Raw genomic sequence first — 23,586 nt, 5'->3', positions numbered from 1 at the left:
GTTGTGGCTGCCCCATACCTGGAAGTGTTCAAGGCCAGGTTGGATGGGCCTGGTCTATTGGAGGGTGTCCCTGCCCACGGCAGGGGGGTTAAACTAGATGATCTTTAGGATCCTTTCCAACCCAGGCCATTCTGTGATTAAAATGGCCACATGTAATCTTAAAAAGTGATGTAGAAATTTGTTTTGTGGGTTGATTCTTTTTTTTTCATACCTATAATTTTTAGAATGATTGCAATTTATTCTAGATTAAGTAGTTTTATGTGATGTTACTTAGAAGACTCTATGTGCCTAATGACTGGTGCTGTTCATAAGGTCTCTAAGGCAAGTTTGGAGCTATTTTGTTTATTTTTTGAAGATGTATTATAAATAGCTAAGGAACTGTTTCTGTAACCATGCACGCTGTGTTTAGTTATAATTAAATGCAATGGCTACCAACTGTCACTAGGGGCTGCTCTTAATACGCTGTGACGAAGTAAAAATAGGGAAAAATTTACTGCACTTCTCCTGTCTCTTATAAAGTAGATTTTTTTTCCTTTCTTTAATGAGAGGGAAAAAAAATTAATCACCATGCTGCATCTGCATGGTTATCCTATTTATTTCCATTGCTAAATATTCGTTTAACCATGAAATCATCCTAGCTATTACAATCCAATACAAGGACAAACCATATTTCCCAGACCACCAATACTCATTGTTTTTCTAGTGCACACAGAAAATAGATCAAAATTTTTGTATTGCATTTTAAGAAGTATTTGAGCAATTTCTCCTAATTATAGAAGGAAATTTTTGGTTTTGGAATAATATATTTCACATAGTAAAAAATTAATGATACTTCATTAATATGTTTTCTGGTGCTTGCTTTTTTCTGTTCCTAATCTTCCTCATCTGATTTGTCCTTGAAAGATTGCATTCATCTCCTATGCGAGGAGTCCTAGCTAAAAGATAAAAATAACTTCAATATTTTGCAAAGAACTCAAATATTTTCTACAGAACTGTTAACCTCTAAGCCAAGTGTGTTTAAATAAACAAAACACAAGCTGTTTGTGTCACTAGGACATGGGGGTCAACCTGCTTTGGTAATTTAACTGTCTCTCTGTTCCCCTGTCCCATTGTTTCCATGTTCATTTGGACAGCCTAGAAGGTACCCCAAAAATGTCTTTTTCCTTAGTAAACCCACCCATCCATTAGACCAGAATAAGCAGTTTTGGCCAAATGAGTTGTTCTCCATTCATTGAAAATTCAAAGATGTTCAAACATTTCTTGCCCTGCTCTGTTGTCTTCCAGCTGTGCGTCTGTGGACATGAGTAGGGGACATAGGGAGAGGTCGGTTCAGGGTGAGCAGAGGGTGCTGTATGGGTGTGTTAGTGTAGCACCACGCTTGAATGAATAGTGCCAGCTAAGACATGCTCTTTGGTGTTGTACCTGATTTCCCGCTCCTGCAACCTGATTTTAGCCACAGCTGACCTTCCCCTTGGTTGTGGTGTTTTGATGTTAACTTTGTGTTATTGGCTCTGTTGGCTGTTCTGTTTTTGTAATACTTAGTGTCTGACTCAATGTTCATTAAAGCCAGCCCCGTTTGCATCAGCCCTTCTGAAATTGCTCAGTTGTGTGCTTCTGTTTTGTGGCTAAGGTGATACCTGAGGGGGTAGTTTGCTCTGGTTTGCCTCCCAGTTTGCACTGGTTGACTTTCACGCCTGGAGCTTGTCTTTCCTCTGTTGCAGTCTGGCTGGGGAGCTGAGCAACTTGTCTGTGAAGCCAACAGTCGTGTTATTTTGGGGCATTCACTGGAGGAGTACAGTTCTGTTTGTTTGTTTTTCTCCTGAATTAGGGAGGAGGGGAGTGAGTCTGTACAGCTTGAATGAAGCTTTGTTTTCTGCTGAGGAAATGAAAAGCTGAAGTCTTGTCTCACCTGACACAGAAATATTCCCTTTTGCAGGAGTGAGCCCTTTGGTTTGGAGTCCTTGAGGTGGTAGAGTAAAAGAAGGGATGTATTTACAAGAGCACTGGAGAGAGGAGTGCCCCTTACATGCGGTTGTTGGAGACCTTGTGTGGGAAGTGGAAGACTTGGTGAATTATTGTTTCTGCTGGAAAGAATTTTAAACCACATGTCTGCCCTTTTAGGCTATTACTCAAACCACTGTACTGTTGAGTGGTGCTCCCCTACACTTCTAAATACTTAGGGCCTATTGATTCAGATCTCAGCTTATTAGCAGCCTCTGTTGAAGATATCCATCTTTACTTAAAGTAATAATAAAATATTCTGTTATAAAGTGTTAATAAAATAGTCTGGCTATCCTGTGTTTTCAGATGCTCATGTGAAGCACCAAACTAGGAAGTTACTAATTTGCTTTTGATTGTGGCTGTTGTTTAAGTACCACGAGAGAATGTGAAAGACCAGTCCCAGTATAGTCATGTGGAAGAGTTCATGTGCATTTCTGTGGGGGAGGCAGAGCTGAGCCTTGATCTGTTTGCTTTCTTTGCAAGTGTTTCAGCCCAAGAAAAAGCGGGGATGATGACTTTTCCTCAGGGTTTATGTAACTTCAGGTCCGTAGAGTTTTCTCCGACTGAATTTGCTTAAGGAACCTGGGTGGGCCATAATTTCAGTTTGCTGAAAGTGACTGTTTGCTAAAATAAATGAATCCAATCAGGTTTTGGCTAACTACTCACCAGACACCTGGAAAATCTGCCTCTCAGACTGCCACAGCAACGCCTTTGGCTTATGAAAGCTTGACCTACAGCTTAACACCTTTTTTTGCCATGATGTTCCGCAGCTTTTGCTCTGGCTACTAACTACGTTAGCTACCCTCCAGAGAGCATCCTGCAGTTGTTTGGTTTCAGGCTCCCTCTTAGAGAAAGACATGAAAAATAGCCCCAAGTTGCAGAGCTACAACAGGTATGAGCTCTGTAGCTCAGTGGTATGCAGTTCCTGCTTGGAGAGGCTTCTTTGCTGACCTGTGGTGCACAAATGGATTTGACAGCAGGCAAAACAGAATGGGAAATCTGGAATGGCAGAACCTCATCATCCACGCTTCACCTTGCACTTCTTGGAAGAAATCATAGAGATGACCAGTCCCTTGTCCATTGCAAACTGTTGAAAAAAAATTCAGAAGTGCTGGAAAGGATATTTAGAAGTCACCTGGCCATTTCATTAATGTCCAAAAGGAAATTAATGTTGATGGTTTAAGCTGGATGAAGGTTATATGGTGGATATCACATATATAACTGTAACATCTATTTCAAATTTTGATTCTTACTAAGAATAATGACCCTGTATCCCCAGCCTTCCTTTTGAAGAGTTAGGCTTCAGTCCTGTCTCATGCCTGGATCTCTTCCTTTCCCTGATTTCCTGGTTCTTGAGACCATCCATACACATTGTTTCAGCATTGTTAAACCACTAGCAAGCAGATACCAGCTTGGTATCTGGTCATCTCTTTGTGAAGAGAATATGGAAAGGTTTTCTGCAGGTGAGGGATTACTGAAAGAACTAGTGATTGCTACTTACAAATGGTGTCTCTCAGATACCGTGTCATGGTCAAATTTCTCAGAATTTGCTCTTCCCTTGTGACTCTTTAGAATAGAGGGAAGCCAGAAACTCTCAGACTTATCTGAACCATATATGTTTTAGATGCTTTTATAAATATATTTGGGCGGGGGGGGGTTCTGAAATGCATCCCAGAAAAGCTCAGATATTTGGGCAGCCTTATGAACCACTGTAGTCCCTGTGAGCTGGAGAACATTTCCTTAGTCTCATGTAGCTATATCTTTCTGTACCAGTTTTCTACATACAGGCCTACATCCAGCTGCCATAGGTGTGGATGTGAAAGCAAAATACCTCCAGGTCAACTCGCTTCTGTCTAAACACTTGGGAAAGCAAACACTACCTAATTTGACTAATTTTCATAATTGGATACATATAGCACAAAACAAATTTTTCATCTGGCAGTATGGTATTGCTGCTGCTAGCAACAGGATAAGGTCCTATCCTTTAGACTCTGTTTAAAACACATAGGCTTTCCTGTGCCCATCACAGGTTAGCTTTTTCCCTTTCACCTTGAGTCCCAAAAGCTGCTAGAAGATGCCATCCAAAATGTCAAGAAATGGCACTGGTTATTGTGGGGTACTTAGTCATGTCTTATTTCAACAGACATACCATATGTATAAGGTAGGAGTCATTTCTTATGTCTGCATACTGTGTAGGGATCTTAGCTGCTGTTTTAGGAACTGAGTTAGTTGGCAAGTTGTAGATGCCTTGGTGCTATTAATTTTTTTCTCTATGCAGTAATACAATGTTTTCAGTTGTTTCTTTACCTGGATTATCAAGATAAAGCATTTTCATGTGCCTATCAGGCTTACAGCCTCCTGAGGCCCATGGGCTCAGGCTCTATAGGACGCACAGCTGTGGCTGATATGAGAAGGATTTACAGAGCTGGCGTAAGGCAACACTGCTACAGTTAGAAGTGGCCCCTCTAACTTCACCACATCGCACTTCAATTACTCAAAGTGTTTCTCTGCCTCACTGTGTGCAATAGCTTTTGCTGTGGTACAATAGGAACAGCAGAGCCTCAAAAAGCTGTGGGGATCTAAGGGGCCAGCTGGTTCTGCACTCCCTCACTTGGCTTTATCAGTAGAAATTCCTTCCTTGCTGATCGAATGACCGAGGGAAAATTATCTCTTTTTAAAACAGTTCACATTTCTTTGGATTCAGTTTCAAATTGGCATTCTTAAGCTTATCACAGACCATTTGTAAAAGCACTAGTTCCTGACCGAAAGATTTAGCATGTACCAGATTTGTTATCCGTCTAGGACAAACAGTCTGAAAGAGGCACATGCCATACAGTACATTCTCCATGAGCCATTTAAAGGTAGCGAGAGCACTGCATAATCTAGAGAATATTATTTAAAATTGACAGAACCTTTACCCTACCATAAAAGCAGCTGCCTTCTGGGGCTTTTGGACTTAATTCCACGTTCACCTACCCACTTAAGATCAGTGTGGAAATCCAGCTAACCTTTCTGTAACACCGAAAGTATCCAAGAACTAGTCAAAAGTCTCTCTGATCCAGTGTGGCTCATGCACAAAGACTGCCCTTGGTCCCACTTTCCTTAATAGAATGAAAATCAAATGACAAGTGGCAATTGCTTGGTTCAGCATTTAAATCCCTTTCTCTCCCTCATTTACCCAGGATCATGAGTCCTGTAGTTGTTCAGGCTTGCCCTCTGCTTCTCATTCTCTCTTTGCCTCAGTGGTATGTTTCTGTTCCCTCTCTCTGGTCGACCTTTTTTCTACTACAGCGATGCACAGTGCTACCAAGATGTATCTTGTCTGAAACAGTGGTATGTCCAATCACAGCGTGATTTGGATGAAGGCTGTTTTAGCTATAGCTTTCCAGCATCATAGAAAACCTTTATTACTTGCTCTGTTTCTTTGACGGAAGCCTACTATTGTAGCCAACAATATTGGCCAGCCAGGGCCCGCTCAGTGGTAGTAGGGACTACATGTAACAAATGATACAAATCTGTTAAGGTAACTACCTAATCTCGTATCACTCCCATACTAGTCATACTTTTCTTTCTACAACAAATTATGGCAGATGTGTATGAATAATTAAAATATCAGTTCTTTTTGCCAAATTTCATTAAATCATCTCTGAAAGGGAAAACAACTGAGCTATGTGCCTGGATATTTTCATATTGGTTTTGCATTGTTGCACATCATGGCCACCTGGAGTTAAAAACTTTCAATCAAAACATACTGACAGTGCACAGAAAATTTTTTGACATGATTGTACTATTGTATAGTCAAAGTGATACAGTGTGTTGATAGTATTACGGTGTGATGCTACCAAACCAGTTTGTGACCTTGAAACCAAGTTGTTATTTGACTTCTACACCTTCAATTCACTCATTGAAACTGTAAAGTGGTGAAGGTGAGTTGTCATATGTTGTATTGAGTAGGCAGCTGCCTGAGGACAGTCTGCTCCCTGTGTGCTGACAGTAGTTTGGATGTGGTCAGCTGCTTCATTTTCACTGTCCTCTGTGTGTGAATCTGAGCAACAAGAAAAACTGGAAGAAATTGCCTGACCCTTTGCCACTTCCTCACCTTAAAAAGCAGCTGGTATCTCTAGCAAGTTGTAACCACTATTAGTCAAAATCCTACCATATTTTGTTTGTAGAAGGCAAATGACTGACATTTTCCTTTGACAGGCCTTGTGTTTTAACCCCAGTTGGCAACTCAGCCCCACACAGCCACTTGCTCGCTACCCCTCAGTGGGATGGGGGAGAGAATTGAAAAAGCAAAATTGAGAAAACTTGTGGGTTGAAATAAAAGCACTTTAATAACTAAAGCAAAAACCACACATGCAAGCAAAGCAAAACAAGGAATTCCTTCACCACTTCCCATGGGCCAGCAGGTATTCAGCCATCCCCCGGAAAGCAGGGCTCCATCGCATATAATGGTTACTTGGGAACACAAACGCCATCTCTCTGAAAGTCCCTCCCTTCCTTCTTGTCCCCTGCATCTCCATATGCTGAGCATGATGCCATATGGACTATCCCTTGGATGTGTTCAGGTCAGCTGTTCCAGCTGTGCCCCCTCCTAGCTTGTGCACCCCTAGCTTCCTCACGGGTGGAGTGGGATGAGAGGCAGAAAAGGCCTTAACTTTGTGTAAGCACTGCTAAGCAATAAGGAAAACATCCCTGTTTTATCAATGCTGTTTCTAGAACAAACCCAAAAAATAGCCCATACCAGCAACTGTGAAGAAACTTGAATCTATCCCAGCCAAAACCAGCACAACAGGACTACTGACTTGGTCATCAGATTTGTCTGGGCTTGTCTGGGCAGCTAATTGGGTGTCTAGGGACAGGGCCAAAACAGTACCAGCCCTGAATCTCCTGTGGGAGTGGGATAAAGTGTTTCCATCTGGGACTGTATAAGCTCCTCTGGAGCCTTCTGTGCTGTACCATGGCCCAGAGGTAGGCAGAGTCTGTACCCTGGAATTTCTGTACCTTAGGGCTATCTCCTCTGCCCCTTGAATAGCACTGCAGGATGAAGAGAAGTGTTTTTCACCACTTCTGTCCTCCCATCCAACTACAGAGTTTCCTGACAGCTGTGCCTAGTCTCTCCCAGGGCTACCTACTGTGAGATGCTCTGTGGTCCTGCTCCCAGGACATCCAGGCACTGGCTGTAGCTGGTTATGTTCCACTCAGGAGACCAGGGAGAAGGCAAGGAGGCGCTCACTTTTGCTGCCCATACAATGGAAATCTGGGAACTCCCAAGCGCCCCAGCTTCCGGCTTGGGAGGGACAGACAGAGCAGCCCCACGCCCTTCTCCAGCACCACAACAGTACAGGGTTTTGGGACTGAGAGTTGTTTCTTTGTGTCTGTACTTCTGCAATCGATTGAATCGCAGCAGTGGGACTCATCTGCTCCCTCTGACTGCATTTACCATTTTTTCTGTTTTCTCAGAGGAGATAATAGATTTTTCCCCTCAAAAGTTCCTAAAGCTATCTGTACAGCATAGCTGGGTTATGTAACAGCCGCTTTTCTATATGTCAGGCCATTTTATCACTTCATTAGAAAAAGACTGAGACTTCAGGTAGATTTTTTAATTTTATTTTTCCATAAGAAAAGAGACAGTGAGTAAAGTATATCTTGTTTGCAGTATTGGCTACCCCATATCCTTTTTTTTTTTTTGAGAAGATTTAGAAATAAGACAAAAATAACCAAGACAACCCTTACACTAAGCTACAGAAACCCAACTAATAACATTGAAAAAGAAGCTGGTAGTATTGATCCTTTGTGTACTGATAGTTAAACTTAAAAAATCAATGGAGAGGAAAGCTTAACTGGCCTTTCTGAAGTGTCAGAAAGCAAGTCTAAATCCCAAATGTAAAATTTTTACAGCTATAAATATAGGGGATGATTTTCAGACAATGTTAAAATTACAGCTTAATTCCCTTTCCTTCAGGAGAAAGCTCTTATGAGGTGCACTTGGAAAGGAATCCCTGAGAGTACTAGATATACTTCTGTGTGAACCAAGAGTAGCTTTTCAGAGTGGTATGTGTAAGGAGTGAGATCAGAGTGATCAGCAAGGACCTCAGTTCTGCCATCACTTCTGCCTTGAGTAACTTTAAACGTTTGTCCTATTTGTTCAGGCAAATTCAGCTTTCAGAATCTAAAGCTATTCCTGCTAAGCAACTACACAAATATTGTTCTGGCAATGGTCTGCTGAGTGTTTGGAGAAAAAAATATTAGGCCTTGGTCCTCTGAGGTACCTAGGTGAGAAATCCACATTGCTAAACATCTTTGAAGATCCGACTGCCTGGTCTTTTTGACAAAGTAAGACATTGAAGTCTTACTGTGCTTCTAGCCACATTCGTATTTCCTCCTTGTTTTCTTTTAGCCATTCAATATTGCTCTTCACCTGCTCAAGTGACTGACTCCTGGGCAACTCTCCTGCCCCAGCATTAGGATATTTTTCAAAGAAATTTTCCATCTGGAAAAGAGAAAAAGTATTGATGTGAAGTAAATAATTCTGTTATTGGACAAGTGACTCTTTACAAGGACATGGTCAAGGGCAATTTTGGCTGGGAGAGATATTTAAGCTCATGTTAGTAGCACTGAAATAGTTTTACAGTAACTCCTGCTGCTTTACACAGTGAGAGGATAAAAAGCTAAGTTTCTGGGCCAGAAGAATATTAAAGATATTGACTTAAAGCCAAGAAAAGTGCTGTCACCATACCTGCCAAAGCTGGAGCTCGGTGTTGAAGGTTTGGGTAATAGTTACTATTCGACCGAGGGTTCTGTCATTGATAGTGAATCTAGAAAAATAATTTAGTAAATGATACTTCATGCAAAACTATTGAAAGAGAAAAGACACAAGTAATTATCTGAAGCTTAAACTCATAATTGTGCTGCAATAAAACAGATACATTGAAATTTCAGTATTTTTTGAAATTCTTGAAAAATAGTACTCCTATAAAATATCTGTGCTGTTCTTTAATACGTTTACTAATGGAGTGATCTCTTATGGCGATTTGTTTCCTTTTTAAATAATGACTTATTGCCTCAAGCTGGAAATTAGGTATATTGCTGCCCAGCAATACAAATACAGTTCACAGCTCTAGACTTGCCAGTATGTGCTGTTTCCGTGCCCCCACCAAGCACTTAGAAAGGAAACCTAAAGAGAGTGAAGTCACTCAAATAGGGAGGAGCAAAGCTAAAGGGTTTGCTATTACTTCTACTGCTGATCTGTATGTCTGCTGCCTGCTATTACCATTAGATGAAAATTTTTTAAAAAATTCTGTACGCTGTCATCTTGTTATGAAATCAGCATCAAGAGTGGAGACAAGACTGACTAATTTCCATGCAATAACCAGATTTCTACGGCCTTGGTAGAACTTTCTATATTTCATCACGATTTACTGGTAGCGATCATTTAGGGAAAGAATGGTTTTCAAGTTAGCAACAAAGTACTTTTTCACAGCAGATGGATATAATTGTGTTGAATACGCTTTCAGTTTTCATTTTGCAAAGGCCAGTGATTATAGCTGTATAGTAAAACACAGCTATAAAAAACATGCCTGTAACAAGATTTATAGATGGATGTAGTTTCCAGTGAGTTCATTAGAGTACCTGTCGACTAAGTATTGCCAGTTCAGTCGTATCCAGTCCCAGGCCATTGTTTTCCCATAGGTGTTATATGAGATGTATCTCAGGACTGTGAACACATCTTGGCTTTTGATGAGGTTAGTGTCATAAATATATTTCAGATACCTAAGGGAAACACCATAAGAATTGATGAGAGCCATTTCCAAACAGGAATATTAGGTTTTTTTCTACAGCATTTTAAAGGTGAAGTACATGGATCTAAAACATTACTGTGTCAAGAGATAATTGTATTGAAAGAAATCTAGGCAGTTAGGAGTCTCTTTAGAAAGTAGGTACGGTTTATGTTTCTACTTGCAAATAGTCAAATGCCATTATTATTCCTATATTTTAATCAAGTAGGGAAAACAAGATTGGATCAGTCAGTAGTTCAGCCTGTTTGGGCAGCAAAGAGCCAAAAAAGTAGTAGTCCAGGCTATAATGATCTTACAGGACCATGAGTACACAAACAAGTGGCTTGCTCACACTGACATCCGTGCTGTTTGTTTGGATACTTTTATCCATACAAAATTAAAATTCATTCAGGCAGAGCATGCCTGCAAGTGCTGAAATTATAATTCCAATTATAGCATAAATGTTTTTGACTGACAAAATGGAGGGATTCCCCCAGCATGCACGTTTGCAGGAATAACCTGATCATGGCTTCACAGCAGCAGCTGCAGAAGAACACCACCGTTTTAAAGTGTCATGTGCTGGGATTAAGGATTGTCTTCCTTTTTCCTATGCATAAGGGGCAATTTTGTTCAATCTGTTTGCTCTTTTCTCCTTACTTGTTATTTCAGTATTAAATTGACAAATTTTCCCTGGTTTAGGGGGGATTTTTTATTTTCTGCAAATACAGGCTGATCTAGCTAATTAATTCATGTCTTAATCATGTCAGTTATTATTTATTGAATGGCTTAGATTATGGCTGTTGTGGTCAAAAGAATTTAGGAATACACCTGCTTCCTATCACTATTTTAATTACTCTAACTCTTATATTTACTCTTCGTGAACCTCCTACACTTCCTGATTTCATCTCATTTAAACTTGGAACTCTTTTAGGCAAAGATTGCTCCATCTTATGATATTTAGACAGGGCTCTAACACAATGGTGAATGGCCCTGGTGAAGATGTTTGCCTGCATCTCAGCTATGTTATACAACTACATGCATAGTTATCAGATAAGCTGAAAGTAGCAGGTGTGTCTATGCAGAGCAACAGCCTGGTGAGATGCTTGCCCTGTCTGACAGCTGGACTGGCCTGGAGCAGTATCCAGACTCCAGACTCCTCATCAGTGCCACGGCAGCATGAATATGATATTTTTGTTTCTAGCTCAAGTACCTCTGCACAGCACCTCAGGGAGCATTGCAGGTTCACACAGGACAGTTAGTAACAACAACTCAAGGTTGTTTGCTTAATTTTGCCTACTGAGAAGGTAGAGATCTAGGCTAAGTAAACTCCCTCTGGAGTCAATGGAGGGTGACTGAGAACACCCAAAGGCAATTCTTCCCATTGATTTTAAGCACCTTTCCTGGTCTGGGATAAGCAGTGCTCTGGAGGTCCTTCCTCCCTTCACTGATTATAGAGGAAACAGATGACTAATTTTCTCCTGATGCTTTACTATTAGGCAGCTAAAATTGCGCACAGTGAAGGTGGACAAGCTGAAGTCTGTTGACTGGTTGCAGGAACTACCATATGTTCAATATCTTTCCACTAAATGAAAAAAGCTTTTTTTCTGCTATAGTACAGTCTCAGAGGAGGGTGTTAGATAACTGGTCTTGAAAATGTGTTGCATTTCCTCATGCTGTAATCTGACAAAAATGACAGGACAGAGGAGAGGAGAAGGGAATGAACAAACCAGTTGCTTCTGCGGGAAAAGAGAAATCTTTGTATGCTTAAATCACCTGTCCAAAAGGGTAATGTTCTTCACTGATGCCAGGCCATATAGCAGCTTTTCTTTTTCTTGGGCTAATGTTGTTTCTTGGTATTTGTTGAACATGTAAGTCCACGATGACTCATTGCCTGAGTTCTGCATCCCATAGCGATATACTATGAGTCGGAGATTTGCAGCAATACTAAAATAAAGAAACAGTGCTTAAATATTCTTCTCCCTTTCCTGCTTGAAATCAGTGACAAAGTCACATGCTGTGTTCTTCACCACGATAAAAGCTGTGAGCACTCACGGTTCTCCTTGTAACCATCTATCGAAGAGTTGAGAAGCATTGTTCAAAGAGTCTGTGTCACCCATACTGCAGGCAAAGTCTAGAACAGAAGCACGAAGAAGCCTTGAAAAGAGAGAGAGAGGGAGAAAGAGACATTTTCCTACTGCTTACCATTGTTTGAATCCATCAGTAATATGAGAAGGAAAAAATAAGATTGTTCCACCTCTGCAAATGGCTTCCAGAATCATTCCAGCTCAGTTCATCCACAATGGGTTTTACCAGAGAGCGAAAATAACGCTGAGGTAGAAAAAGGGGGTTGGTTACTTTTGTAGATTTCTTTAAAGAATAATATATTTGTGTTCACAGTTTATTCTCCTGGGGTACAGCAAGGACACACTGCCACAACTGTTTTCCACAGATGATGCCGAGTTCAGGACATAACTGGTTTAGTGACCATTAAATCATGTTCAGTATGTTAGGTCAATTAACAAACCTGCTCCCTGCCATACTGAGGTATAGCCATACTTTGTGCTGAGGACAGATGTCAGAGATTTTGCGGCCCTATACATGCTTCTTTATCGAATGCAGGACAGCTTTGACTAATAAATGTCTGTACTCTGGATTATTATGTATTATGGTGGTGGATTATAGAAATAATTAGCCATAAATTCTTTTATTCAGGTTCATAGTCCTGAATGCAAAATCCAGATGATTCAGATATCACTACTGAGCAGTTTTTAGCTTTCTTTTTTTTTTTTTTTAAGATTACAAAAAGTAAATACTGATAATTCAGCACCACTGAAAATCACTTGAACTTCAACATTATTCTTGTTACAAATCCTGAACTGTCAGATGCAGTGGTCCCATGCAGGAATGGTTTTTTTTATTGTTTCATCACCTGAAAGAGGGGATAGATATTTGTATCATCTTCAAACATGTTTGCAAGGTAGGTTACAGCTGATATAGCTCTATTCCAAGGCAAATACTCTGTTTCATTTCTCAGGTATTTTGTGAGGTTCAGGGGAACAGAGTAATCCACGAGTCCAGGTCTGTGGAAAGAAAAAACATAACGTCTGTTATTTTAATGAATTTGAAGAACTTGCTTCTTCAAAGATATTAGATTTACTATTTACTCTAGAAGGCCTGAAATAGTAAAGTCTGTGAGGGGAAAAGTAGTCTAGAATGTAACTTGGAAGGTTTTCCAAAGAGATACTGAGGATCAGTGTTGATCAATGCCAAACTGTAGGAACTGTCACTGTTATAAGACTGCTCACATTGTGCAGCAGCCCAGTGTGCCCAGAAGTGGGTGGCTCTTAACTGACTACATTAACACCACACAAAAAGGAATTGATAACTGTAGACATCCTGAAAGGCTGAGGAGACTTAGACTTAGAGGCTGCTGCAGAATGTCGCTTAAAATTTATCTGTGTCAGCATGGCTGCGTACAAGAGCTAGAAGTTTCTGATCAAGTTTCTGAATAAGATAGCTGAGGTGGTAGATACCTAATGCCTTGGTATGCATTGTGGGCATGCCTCTGGCTTTCTGAATACCTAACTTCTTCTGGAGTGCTCCTATTATTGTTATTTACATGATAAAAACACCCCCTTCTAAGACCTGTGCAATTAAAGCCTGCTTTTTTCTTACCATGTAACTGAAAGGGAGCATTTCTCTTGATTGCATTGGTAATGCAAGCTGGCAATGTATACTTAAGGTCACTCCTTTTGGAGGACAAGGTAAAGCAACAAAGAAATAAGGCTCGTAACAAATTCAGAAAACTTCTTTCAACCACCTGTGTTGAGTTAATTCTAATTATTAGCAATGGAAGGTGAAAAATTTGTGTTGAAATCTCTGCAGGGAGTTAGTTTACCTTGCTAAAGAAAAGGCATCATCCAAAATCCCTGCACGATCAGAAGTTGAAAAGTTCTGTATGAAAAGAGGAAAAGAGGCATCAAGAGTATATAGATTATTTGCAGGATAAAAACAGCCTTTACAGATCTCTTCTAAGAGATCCACCAGACAGGTTAACATTATGATACTCACTTTGTGGTCTAGGAACAGAAGAGAGCTTAGCTTGGCCCAGTTTTGACCATCATAATTCACCCGATAGAATCCAATGTGGTCTGGATTGATGTTTAAAAAAGTATCAGGAGAAGCTGATATTGTAATTCCTGCAAAACAAACCAACAAACAGGGATCAGTTTGTGCATCTTGTATGACACAGAACTCATTGGAAATTCCTTGACTCCAAGAGTATTATTTGGTTTTAATGAATATCAAAATAAGATCCAAACATTAATTTTATTTATTTACTTATTTTTAAATGGCTGTGAGGAAAGATGAGTTATTATAGACTTTAATGAATACCAGCATCTGTATTAGAACAAGGAATTGTGGTAATTACTTGGGCCAGCTAGTTTGTTAAATTTAAAATGGAGATCATTGTGACTAGGGTGAGGACAGTGAGATTTAGTGTCATTGTAAGAAGTAAAAAATTGCAAAGAAACAGTTCTTGCAAATGTATTTTTAAAAAGTTTTTCATCCTCATGTTTACTGTTAGTTTCAAAGTTATCATATTTTATCCTCCATTAGTTTAATTTTTAAGTTTGCTTCAACTAACTTTTTAAGGGTTTTCTTCTCTGTATTCTTTACTAATTAATTTTTTGCAGTTATATAGACAAAGGAATTACAAATTAGTTGAGACTTTCCTCAAGCACTCATGTTTAGGGATTTTCCTGTTTAAAATGAATACTTGAAAAATGTTCCTTTCTCAGAATCTTGGGCTGGTCCAGTTGATGATGGTAGTTATGAAAGTTTTTCTATTGCTCATTGAAAACAGTGGTCTTCAATCTGCAGTTTGAGCGTGGCTGTAGTTAAAAGCACATTTCTATTTGGGTGACCCGAAACAAGTGTTTCTAAAGGCATTTTTTCCTTACAGTTGCTGTTTGCCTTACTAGCCAAGAATTTGATGGATGTAGAAGTAAGCACGTAATCATGCCTTTGCAGGCTTTTTCAAGTCAATAGCTCCTTGCAGTCCACTGTAATGTCATGTGGAAATTGGAGAAAGAAAATTCCTTTGTGTAAACTTCTGACTTGTATCATGACATAAAACTTTTTTTTGTTTGCTTTTGCATGTATAATAAAAGCAACTAGGCAAAAAAAATAACGACCCCCCAAAAAAAACAGAACAAAAGACAAATTACATTTTAAATAGGTAACATTCAAAAAAATTGAAGAAAAGATGAGCTGATTGTAATATTTCTGAAATTCCAACATGTGATGTTACTGAAAAACTAAACAAAGTTTCCCCCCCGTTTTTGTCCGCTACAGCTACAGAATGGGAAATTCAGATATGACTGCATAATAGAACAATGATCAAAATTACCCACACAGGTATTTTCTCAGTCCTGAAATCAGCATTAGAAAAGATGTTTAATAATTTGTAGATCTTTGACTGAATTAAAATTTCCAGTTTACCATGCCACAGATGCATTCATCAGTGTTCCACTTCACCTCTTTTCCCAGACTCAACAAAGGGCATGTCTAAGTCCAATTGATTTTAGCACATTATAATTAAGAGTATGCTTAGATGCTTCTGTGAATAGGACTGTATTTAAACAGATGCTTAAGAACCACACTGTACTGTGGCTAAATTGACATAATGTGTGTACAAGAGGAATAGTAATCTTATCACAGAAATTACTACCAACTTCAGCCCAACCAAGCTGTGTGCTGGTTCCTGGATCTGAAAAGTGAAAAGTATGAAAGTAATTCTGTGTTATATTTCTTGTAAAGGACACTTAAAAGAGAATATGAAGTTTACCTGTAGAATCTGATGCATTGTACAAAGTATAATTTGTTGAACTCCCAAGTCTCCATTTCACTGGTATATTCCATTTGTAACTGAAATTATTTAAAGGGAAAGAAAATCAAATGACATTTGAAACCAAATGGTGAAAAACCCTCTCCAGTATGTCCAGTATGTGGGATGGAGCCACAGCACAGCCTGACCAAGACTGTGGCCTGGCAGTCAGGAAAGTGGGACAGCAGAGTCAGGGAAGTAGAACAGCAGAGCATGCTTTGAGCACACCTGCACAGCCATCTGCCTAGGCCTGCTAAAATTACTGAGCCCTTTTGAGCAGTCAGCTGCTGTTCCATGTTAACATATTATAGTTCATCCCAGGGAGATTTTTCTTCCGCCTTAAATCCCTTGGTGACAAGTGCTATGGGAAAATCTAAGTCATCTTAACAACCCTGGGTTAAGTGAATGGTCATTAACTCCCAGAAAATAAAAAAATGAAAGTTATGGTATCTCCTCTTGATAGAAAGATCTATTGTTTTGTATCTGCTAAACAAAATATGTTAACAGATTTAATACACTTCTGGGTTTTACTAGTTCTCTTATGGAGCTTACTGCAATGGAATTTAGAGTTGTCATTGTTTGGCCAGAAGCTCCAGTACTGTGTTTCCCCAAGAGAAAGCCCATATATGATTTTTTTTAATACAAACTCGATTTTTGTAAATGCATTTAATGAGGGTGTGTGATGACCCACCCTTTACAGGAAGGATTTTATTTAGTTTTCATGTTCTTGAGATTACGTACGTAAGTACTTTTGATATATTAGCTGTGTCCTTATGTGTTCCTAACACGCTGTGCTGAAGCTATCCATTTGCCCAGCAGCACTGCTTTGAGAGTACTAGTTTTTGAACTTCCATTTCTTTGGAGTGCCAACATGCAGGAGAGGACTTTTTCAAGCCAAACAAGCTTGGAACAAGCCAGCAGCTCGGACTTTTATTCCTGCAGAGATCAGAGAATAAAGCATACACAAGACCTGGAGTCTTCTCTGCTTAAATGAAACTCTGCACCTGCACATGAAACAGGCCAGTTCCACCTGGGGTAGGATCTCTTCAGGAGCCTCTCATCCCCATCTGTGATGGTGGAAGGAAGAGGTTTTGATTTTTTGGTGAATTGACCTTAGGCGAGGGAGTCAGTTGTCACAGCATAGGTAATATCAGCATTATAATATATATTATGGGGAGTTTTTAAAATTAATTTATAAAAACAACATATTCAGAAAAAATCTTCCCCTTTCACTTTGGGGGTAGCAGGGACAATACACATCTCAGCTTCTTAACAGATTAAGGTAGAAACAGGGCTAGGATTTCTACTTTAGAAATGGCAAATCGTAATGTACTGTAAACACTGAAGTCAAGCAAAAGTAGGATTCTAGAGTCTGCTACTTCAGAGCATAGTGCAGTAAGTCAAATTTTTTAATACAAAGAAGTATTTTTGCCTGAATAGTCTGTAACACCACCCTTCGGATGGCACAGTGCTGTACTTTGAGTCTATGAAATCTTCTGCTTAGGTTGGGAGAAATGTAATGTTGCAAATGCACAGGTAGTTAGTTATCTCATTCCAACTCTTTTGATACCTATCCAAAACTGCCAATAGCATGGGCCTTCTCATTGCTCAAGTTTTTTTCTTTTTAATCAGAAGGAAATAGAGTGGTCACAACCGTTTCTTCTGTTTCTTCATTTTCTCCTTCACAGAATCACAGAATATTCTGAGTTGGAAGGGACCCACAAGGATCATCAAGTCCAACTCTTAAATGAATGGCCCATAGGGGAATCAAATCCAGAGCCTTGGTGTTATTAGCACCATGCTCTAACCAGCTGAGCTAATCTCAGGGTCCTTGTTCTTGTCCTTTGAATTAAAAGAGCTAGTAGAAGTTAATGGAAAAAATGCATTTGGGTATATTTAGTCCTGCTTCATACTGGCAAGTTTTACTGATTTAATTGATTGGTCCAGGATCCAGTTCAAGGAACAAAACCTTCCTAACATGGATTAATTTGAATCTCTTTCACTCAAAGGTTAATGAAGTTGTACTGCCTCAGAACTGGGGCTGGCTATGAAATTACACAATGTCAGATCTGAAAAATTATTCATCTGCTTAATGCCATGGTGCAGCCATGCCATTGTCCTGTACAGGTCCATCAACCCACAGAGAGAGTTCATTTCCCTTCAGGTCCATCGCCTGTTATTAAAAAAATATGCTCCAATACAGTATCCCACCTGTCTTGAACAGGTAGATGAACGTCTGCAGATGTCTGTCTGGTCACATAAGAGCCCAAGATGGCTAACTTTGACTAGACAACTACATTTTAAATGAGTAAAATTAAGCAATACATCCTAAGGAAAATATAAAAAAAATAGCTCCTGATTAGGATTAATGAAATTTATACATGATCAGCTACTTCACATTAAATCATGTTTTTAAGACATGCAGAGAAGACCCTGTATTGCATGTGAAGATCCTGTGATATATTATAGATCCTACACCATATAGGAAAGGCAATAAACTACTGTCATGTAAAATATTTGGGTCATAGTATCTGATTTCTGAACAGAGACAATTTTGTATTAGTTTTCTTAGACTGAGAGATTATAATTTGCAGTGATTCAACAGACAATTTGCAATAATCTGAGCTGTCTGTGTGGAAATAAGGTTTTCTGAGAGATCTTGACCAATTTTATCCTGCTGCATTTGAGAAAGAAAAACCCTGAGACAAAGGGCTGATGTTGTCCTAAATTTGAAATATTTGTATCTAACTTCCTCCTGTCTTCCTTTTAAAATAAATGCTGAGAGTAAGTTTAGCAAGAATGAGCAAAACACAACCTACATATAAGTCAGATGAAAAGGGTATATGCACAGTATTTCTACCTGTTTTGAACAGACATTTACAGCAGGAACTTACCCAAGATCAGATGGAGGATAAGAAGCATTCGCCCCGGGATCCAAGAGAAAACGTTTCTGTGTGAATACTGAATTATCCCCCATTTCCAAAACAGGGTAGCCCATCTGTCTAGTCCATGTGTCCATGACTTCCTTCACAGGTTTATTACTTGCCTATGAATGATGGAAGAAGGTTGCGGTGAAAATGCAAATTCAGTACAAAGAGGAAAAAAAATTAAATATCTCTGGTATTGAGAAAAAGAAGAGCAGAAAGGGGCAGAGGAAAGAACAGGTTCAGCACAAAAAATGCTCCATTAAATCCTTTTTGGGTGTCATTGAAAGAGTGAGTTGGAAACTTAAACACAGACAAGAAATGAGAAGTGCGTGGACGGAAGACTGGTCAATAACATGGACAAGAAATACTGAGGAACCTTTGAGGCCCCTTGCTTGCTCTAAGATCTCTCCATTTTTTCTGAGGGAATAACTGAACAGGACAAAAAAGACACAGTGAGATTTTTCCAAGCCAGAAGTCTCTTTGCAGTGTGTCCTGTTTTCAGTGTGAAGGAACAGCCAGTATTAACCACCACCAGCTGCACTTATGTAAAATTTGATCCATTTGATTCATTATGTGGACTGTGAACGTCTGTCCTAGGAGCTGGAGAAAGCTGCCACTGCTTCCCTTGGATGCCACCTGTGAGGAAAGGGAGCTATGGTCACTGTTTCCTTCTCAAAATGAGGTAGATGATATGGAGATGCAGAGCACCAGAGAGAAAGTAGGAAGAAGTCCTGCCGAGCAGGAAGAAGTCTGGGACTAAGGAGAAGATGGGAGCTAGAAAAGAGACACAAAAGCATGACTTGGGCAGTGTGAGTGTCTACAGTGGTGGAAAGAAAGGAAATAATATCAAGGAAGAACTTGGTAGTATGTAGGTGGGGTTTGGGGGTAATGAGATAGATGGAAAGAAATAGCCCAGTCTCAAAGAAAAGCAAAGATCAGAAAATGGTGGCACTGACAATGACCCAGATGGGACTCAAAAGCTAGAGAGGCAGATAAGCACCAAAATTACTTGGGAATTGATACTACTGAGAGCTTTCAAACAGCTGAATCTGGTTAGAGAAAAGGGAGAGTATGGGGTGCACGTGTCTGGTGGATGAGTGGTGTTTTCACAAAATGAAATGAGTTCAAGTTGTGGGGGAAATGTTTCAGTTGCAGACTGTTTGTAAACAAAGCCTCCTTTCTTGTTTCTTATTCCACTCCCACGATCTTATGCAAAAAAAAAAAAAAAAAAGACAAAATTATATATATTTGGTGGAACTAAGATATACTGGAATACACTAGGAGACTGCCTCTATTGTGATCTCTTAGTGACAGGAGAGGTACAGAATACAAAAAGTTTGGGAAACTGAAATCAGTGGGTGTGATTTTTATTTCTTATTTATTTATTTATTTTTATTTATTAGCAAGGGTTTGGATTGATGCAAAACATACCTCTTCCAGAGCTTCCCAAAATTGTTGTGTCTTGGCATTCTGGAAATGGTAGGTCTTCAAATATGCCTAGAGAGAAGTAGAAGGCTGTGAAAGTACTACCAGGTCTTTCTTTTTTGCCTATGAAAACAGTACACATATTCAGTTGTACAGAGAGTTCCAATCAGTTGTATAGAGTACCCATGGGTGGTAGTATAGTGAGTAGAAGGTTAAATGGATTAATATTCAGCCGATGAAGATCCTTTGCTCTGCAATGCATCTCATAACGTTAAAAGTCAGCCTTTTCCGGTGTGACTTGTTAATACAAAATAAATTTGTAATTGAAGAGCTGTTTGTATTTTGTTTGAAGGGACACGAACATACCCTGTTTCAAATTTCTGTCTAATGTAAGATGTTGTTTAGCAGAAGGAAGCTAATTCAGGAGATTTCCCTAGCTGTGCACTTGGAGTGGAAGTACGAAAGTCACCTTAAAGATCACCTTTAAGTTGTGATCGAAACAACTATTACAAGGAACAATTGTATCCAGCGAAGTGTTTGCACCTCCTAAACTCTGTTCCTGTCCTATGTCTTACCTGGCTGCTTAGTGTTTTCCTACGCTGTTACCCGACCCTGGCGAAGTTCAGTCAGTAGATGGTGCTGTTAGTTTCGCTGTTAGCCACAACTGCCTACGTTAATGCTTGTGAAGGTAGAAGGGGAAGTGTTAGGTTCTTGGGGACAAGGTGGCTGTATTTTCCTATCCCGTGTAACTGTCCCGATTGAATATATAAAAGCGGAAATAAAGCAAAATACAGCTGTCTTGTAGCACCCTATAAATGTGCTGTCCTGAAAGGACGGAAGTAAGAACGAATGTGGTAAACCTGCAAAACTCTGTAGAGACAACGGATGCTGGTTGGGAGGAAAGGACAGATAAACTTCCTCCTTCTGGGAGGGCTCCTTTCTCCCATTTCTTCTTTCCCTAATTTTGTAGCAACACATTTTGACTCCAAAAGAAAGGACTATGAAGTGTGCAACCCTTTTCTACTCCCTGTTACCTTGGCTTTCTAGGGCTGGTAGTGTCCCTGCATCAGGGCACAGATGAGCCTGTTGTGTCCCTACATAGCAGGCTTGTGTGGGTTGGAGGATACCGGCCATATGAAGCTGCAGACGTGCTTTACAGCTGAATGAGAGGATCCGAGCTGACAACAGGGTAACAGTGGGGTGGAGTAGATTTCTCCACTAAAAGCTGTCATGAATTTAGGTCCTTGCTGGCAGGCTACCAAATCTTAATGCAGTTCACATTCCTGCTTCTGTGGGAGCATGGAACTTCTTCCCCTCCATGTACTCAGTACTGAAATGCATTAAATACTTTTGCTACTAATACCAGGATCTCTGATACTCAGCTTTTGAATAATGGCTTTGGTGGTGAGGATGGGCTGTATGTCCAGCAGGTTTTGGTGACAGCCTTACCTGACAGCCTTTCCGGAAGACCTCTGGTGTAATCCAGTCTTGAAGCATTCTGAGGATAGATGCACCCTATGGACAAAGGGAAAGGGGTGAAGGTTATTCCACACTGCTCTAACACTGGATTTCCGTTCACCTAAAAAGCAACATGTGAATGAGTATTCTATAAGGCAAAAATAGAAACCATCCATGACACTAAAGAAGTGTGTTTTCTACTTCCTTTGAGGCATGGCATGTGCCTGCCTGGTGGAGTTTAATTCTGGATGTGGAAATTGGTCTTCAGTTTTGATCAGATACTTGTTTCTAAGTTCAGCTGTGTTTGGTGGAAGGGCTACTAAGCCCTTCTGCTGGGGGTTACAGTCCTGCCACTCTGCCAGTTTCTGTGAGCAGGGCTCCCTGTTTTATTTTGAACAGGACAGGGGTGAGGGCAGCTGGGGAAGTAGCCCTGTCAGGGGAACAGCCTGATAGAGGCAGACACTTCTGCTGAACATCCAACAAGTAGGAAACTCCAAAAATGCTGCAAGTCTGGGGCTTTACATGTTGGGGATGCCATTTCAAGATTAAGAAGGAGATTTTTCTGAGGACTGGTGCGAGAGCTTTGGCCTCTTAAACAGGGTAGAATTGTGAACAGGGAAGTTACTTGGATGTCACAGAAAAACCCTGAAAAATTAGGGTTTTGAAAGAAGAGAGAAACAAAAGGAAGACAGGAGAGGGAAGTAGAAGACTCATGTAGAACAAAGAACAGAGTAGGCACAAAATGACGGAAAAAAAAAAGCAGTGCAAACCCAGTCTAAAATGCAAAATATGATTTGAGGATTAGCATGTTTTCATTTTCTGAACAAAATTAAAGGGCAGCTGAGACCCTAGTGCTACAAATAGTTTAAAAATCTAGTTGTCCCATGAAAACAAGAATGTTATATGAATTCTCAGTAAATCCTGTTTCCTCTCTTTACGTGTCTGAGAATAACTACTGCACGAGACATGGCAGAGGGACTGTTTGAACAGATATGCCTCAAACTGCTTTCCAGGCTATTGTTGCAGAGTCAAGGTGGTCAGCAGAGGACTGTTTTCTGATATAGAAATTTAATGTGTTTGCCATGGAACATGTTCAAAAACAATTCAGTAAAATTTAGAACGGATATCCATTAATGGTAATTATAAGGCTGCTTATGATTAATGGTGATCATAAGGCCACGTGTATGTACTAGGGTACCTCAGTTCCTCAGCTTTGTCTGTCAGTCACTTCTCATCTGAAATCACCTCTCATAAACCATCCCCTCCCATTTATATTAAAAGTCACAGTAGAAATACACACTTATTTGTGCATTTGGAAACACTGGAGATTTCCTTTGCTTCAAATTGTAATGTATAGTTAGTTCCTTGCATTTTCTACTACTGTCATTCCTTTCTTTCTTTCCATCGTGTCTTTCCCCTACTCTTGTCATTCCTCTGTAGTCCATGATGGAGTGTGTTTGAGAAAAACTCATCCTAACAAAATCACTGATTATAGGAACTCCAGTGTTTTAATAACTTTCCTTTCTTTCACCTATTTGGGGAGGCTCCGGAAAGTGACCTACTCTGACGGGGATGTAAGGGGCAGTCTTTATCAACACCCACAGAACTTCTAGAGAGTCATAGTAATTGCCAAGTATATGACAAGATTTGTTTTTGGCAGAAATATGGAACATGAATCCTAAACTTCTTTAGCTGGGAGACTCAGAAAATATGGAGGTCCAAGAGCAAATTTCTAGCACAACTTACTTAAGTATCTGTTTGCTGAAAAGATTTGCAAAGTTTGAACTCCAAAGACAGAAATTCTCATTGTTACTTCAATAAAATCTTTCAAACTAAAGGAGAAGATTAGACTGGAAAAAAGGTGAGATGCAATTACTTTTTAAGACCAGATTAAAAAAATTATGTACATTAATTGTTTAGTCACGAGCTCTACTCTAGTAGAGATTTCCTAGGCATACAATGCTCTATGGATCATACAGCAGTTAGAGGCTCCGTTACAGAATACACTGCAATGGCTCCATAGACCCTTAGGCAATTCATTAGAGTTTTAGGATTGTATAAGCCTTGTAATTGTTCTGGTAAGACTAACAGAGAGCATTCCAAATTA

The 23,586-nt window shown here is 39.8% G+C and overlaps 1 protein-coding gene across 1 annotated transcript in view; it reads right to left on the bottom strand.

Moving 5' to 3' along the window:
• Positions 1–7,671: 7,671 nt before the first annotated feature.
• Positions 7,672–23,586, bottom strand: part of ENPEP (glutamyl aminopeptidase) — a 34,599-nt gene continuing 18,684 nt past the window's right edge. The window contains exons 8-20 of the mRNA XM_064652105.1: positions 21,471–21,536; positions 20,028–20,093; positions 18,564–18,715; positions 15,631–15,710; positions 13,851–13,978; positions 13,678–13,733; positions 12,709–12,859; positions 12,034–12,107; positions 11,832–11,933; positions 11,553–11,723; positions 9,634–9,774; positions 8,741–8,819; positions 7,672–8,494 (exon numbers count right to left, since the gene is read on the bottom strand). Of these exons, the coding sequence (XP_064508175.1) occupies positions 8,354–8,494; positions 8,741–8,819; positions 9,634–9,774; positions 11,553–11,723; positions 11,832–11,933; positions 12,034–12,107; positions 12,709–12,859; positions 13,678–13,733; positions 13,851–13,978; positions 15,631–15,710; positions 18,564–18,715; positions 20,028–20,093; positions 21,471–21,536 (1,407 nt within the window). The 3' untranslated portion in view covers positions 7,672–8,353. The remainder of the gene's footprint in view (positions 8,495–8,740; positions 8,820–9,633; positions 9,775–11,552; positions 11,724–11,831; positions 11,934–12,033; positions 12,108–12,708; positions 12,860–13,677; positions 13,734–13,850; positions 13,979–15,630; positions 15,711–18,563; positions 18,716–20,027; positions 20,094–21,470; positions 21,537–23,586) is intronic.

Source organism: Pseudopipra pipra, chromosome 4 (genome assembly GCF_036250125.1).
Source record: "Pseudopipra pipra isolate bDixPip1 chromosome 4, bDixPip1.hap1, whole genome shotgun sequence".
NCBI classification, from domain to species: Eukaryota; Metazoa; Chordata; class Aves; order Passeriformes; family Pipridae; genus Pseudopipra; species Pseudopipra pipra.
The sequence above is the reverse complement of the archived record's forward strand: the minus strand, read 5'-3'. Positions and strand labels throughout refer to the sequence as shown.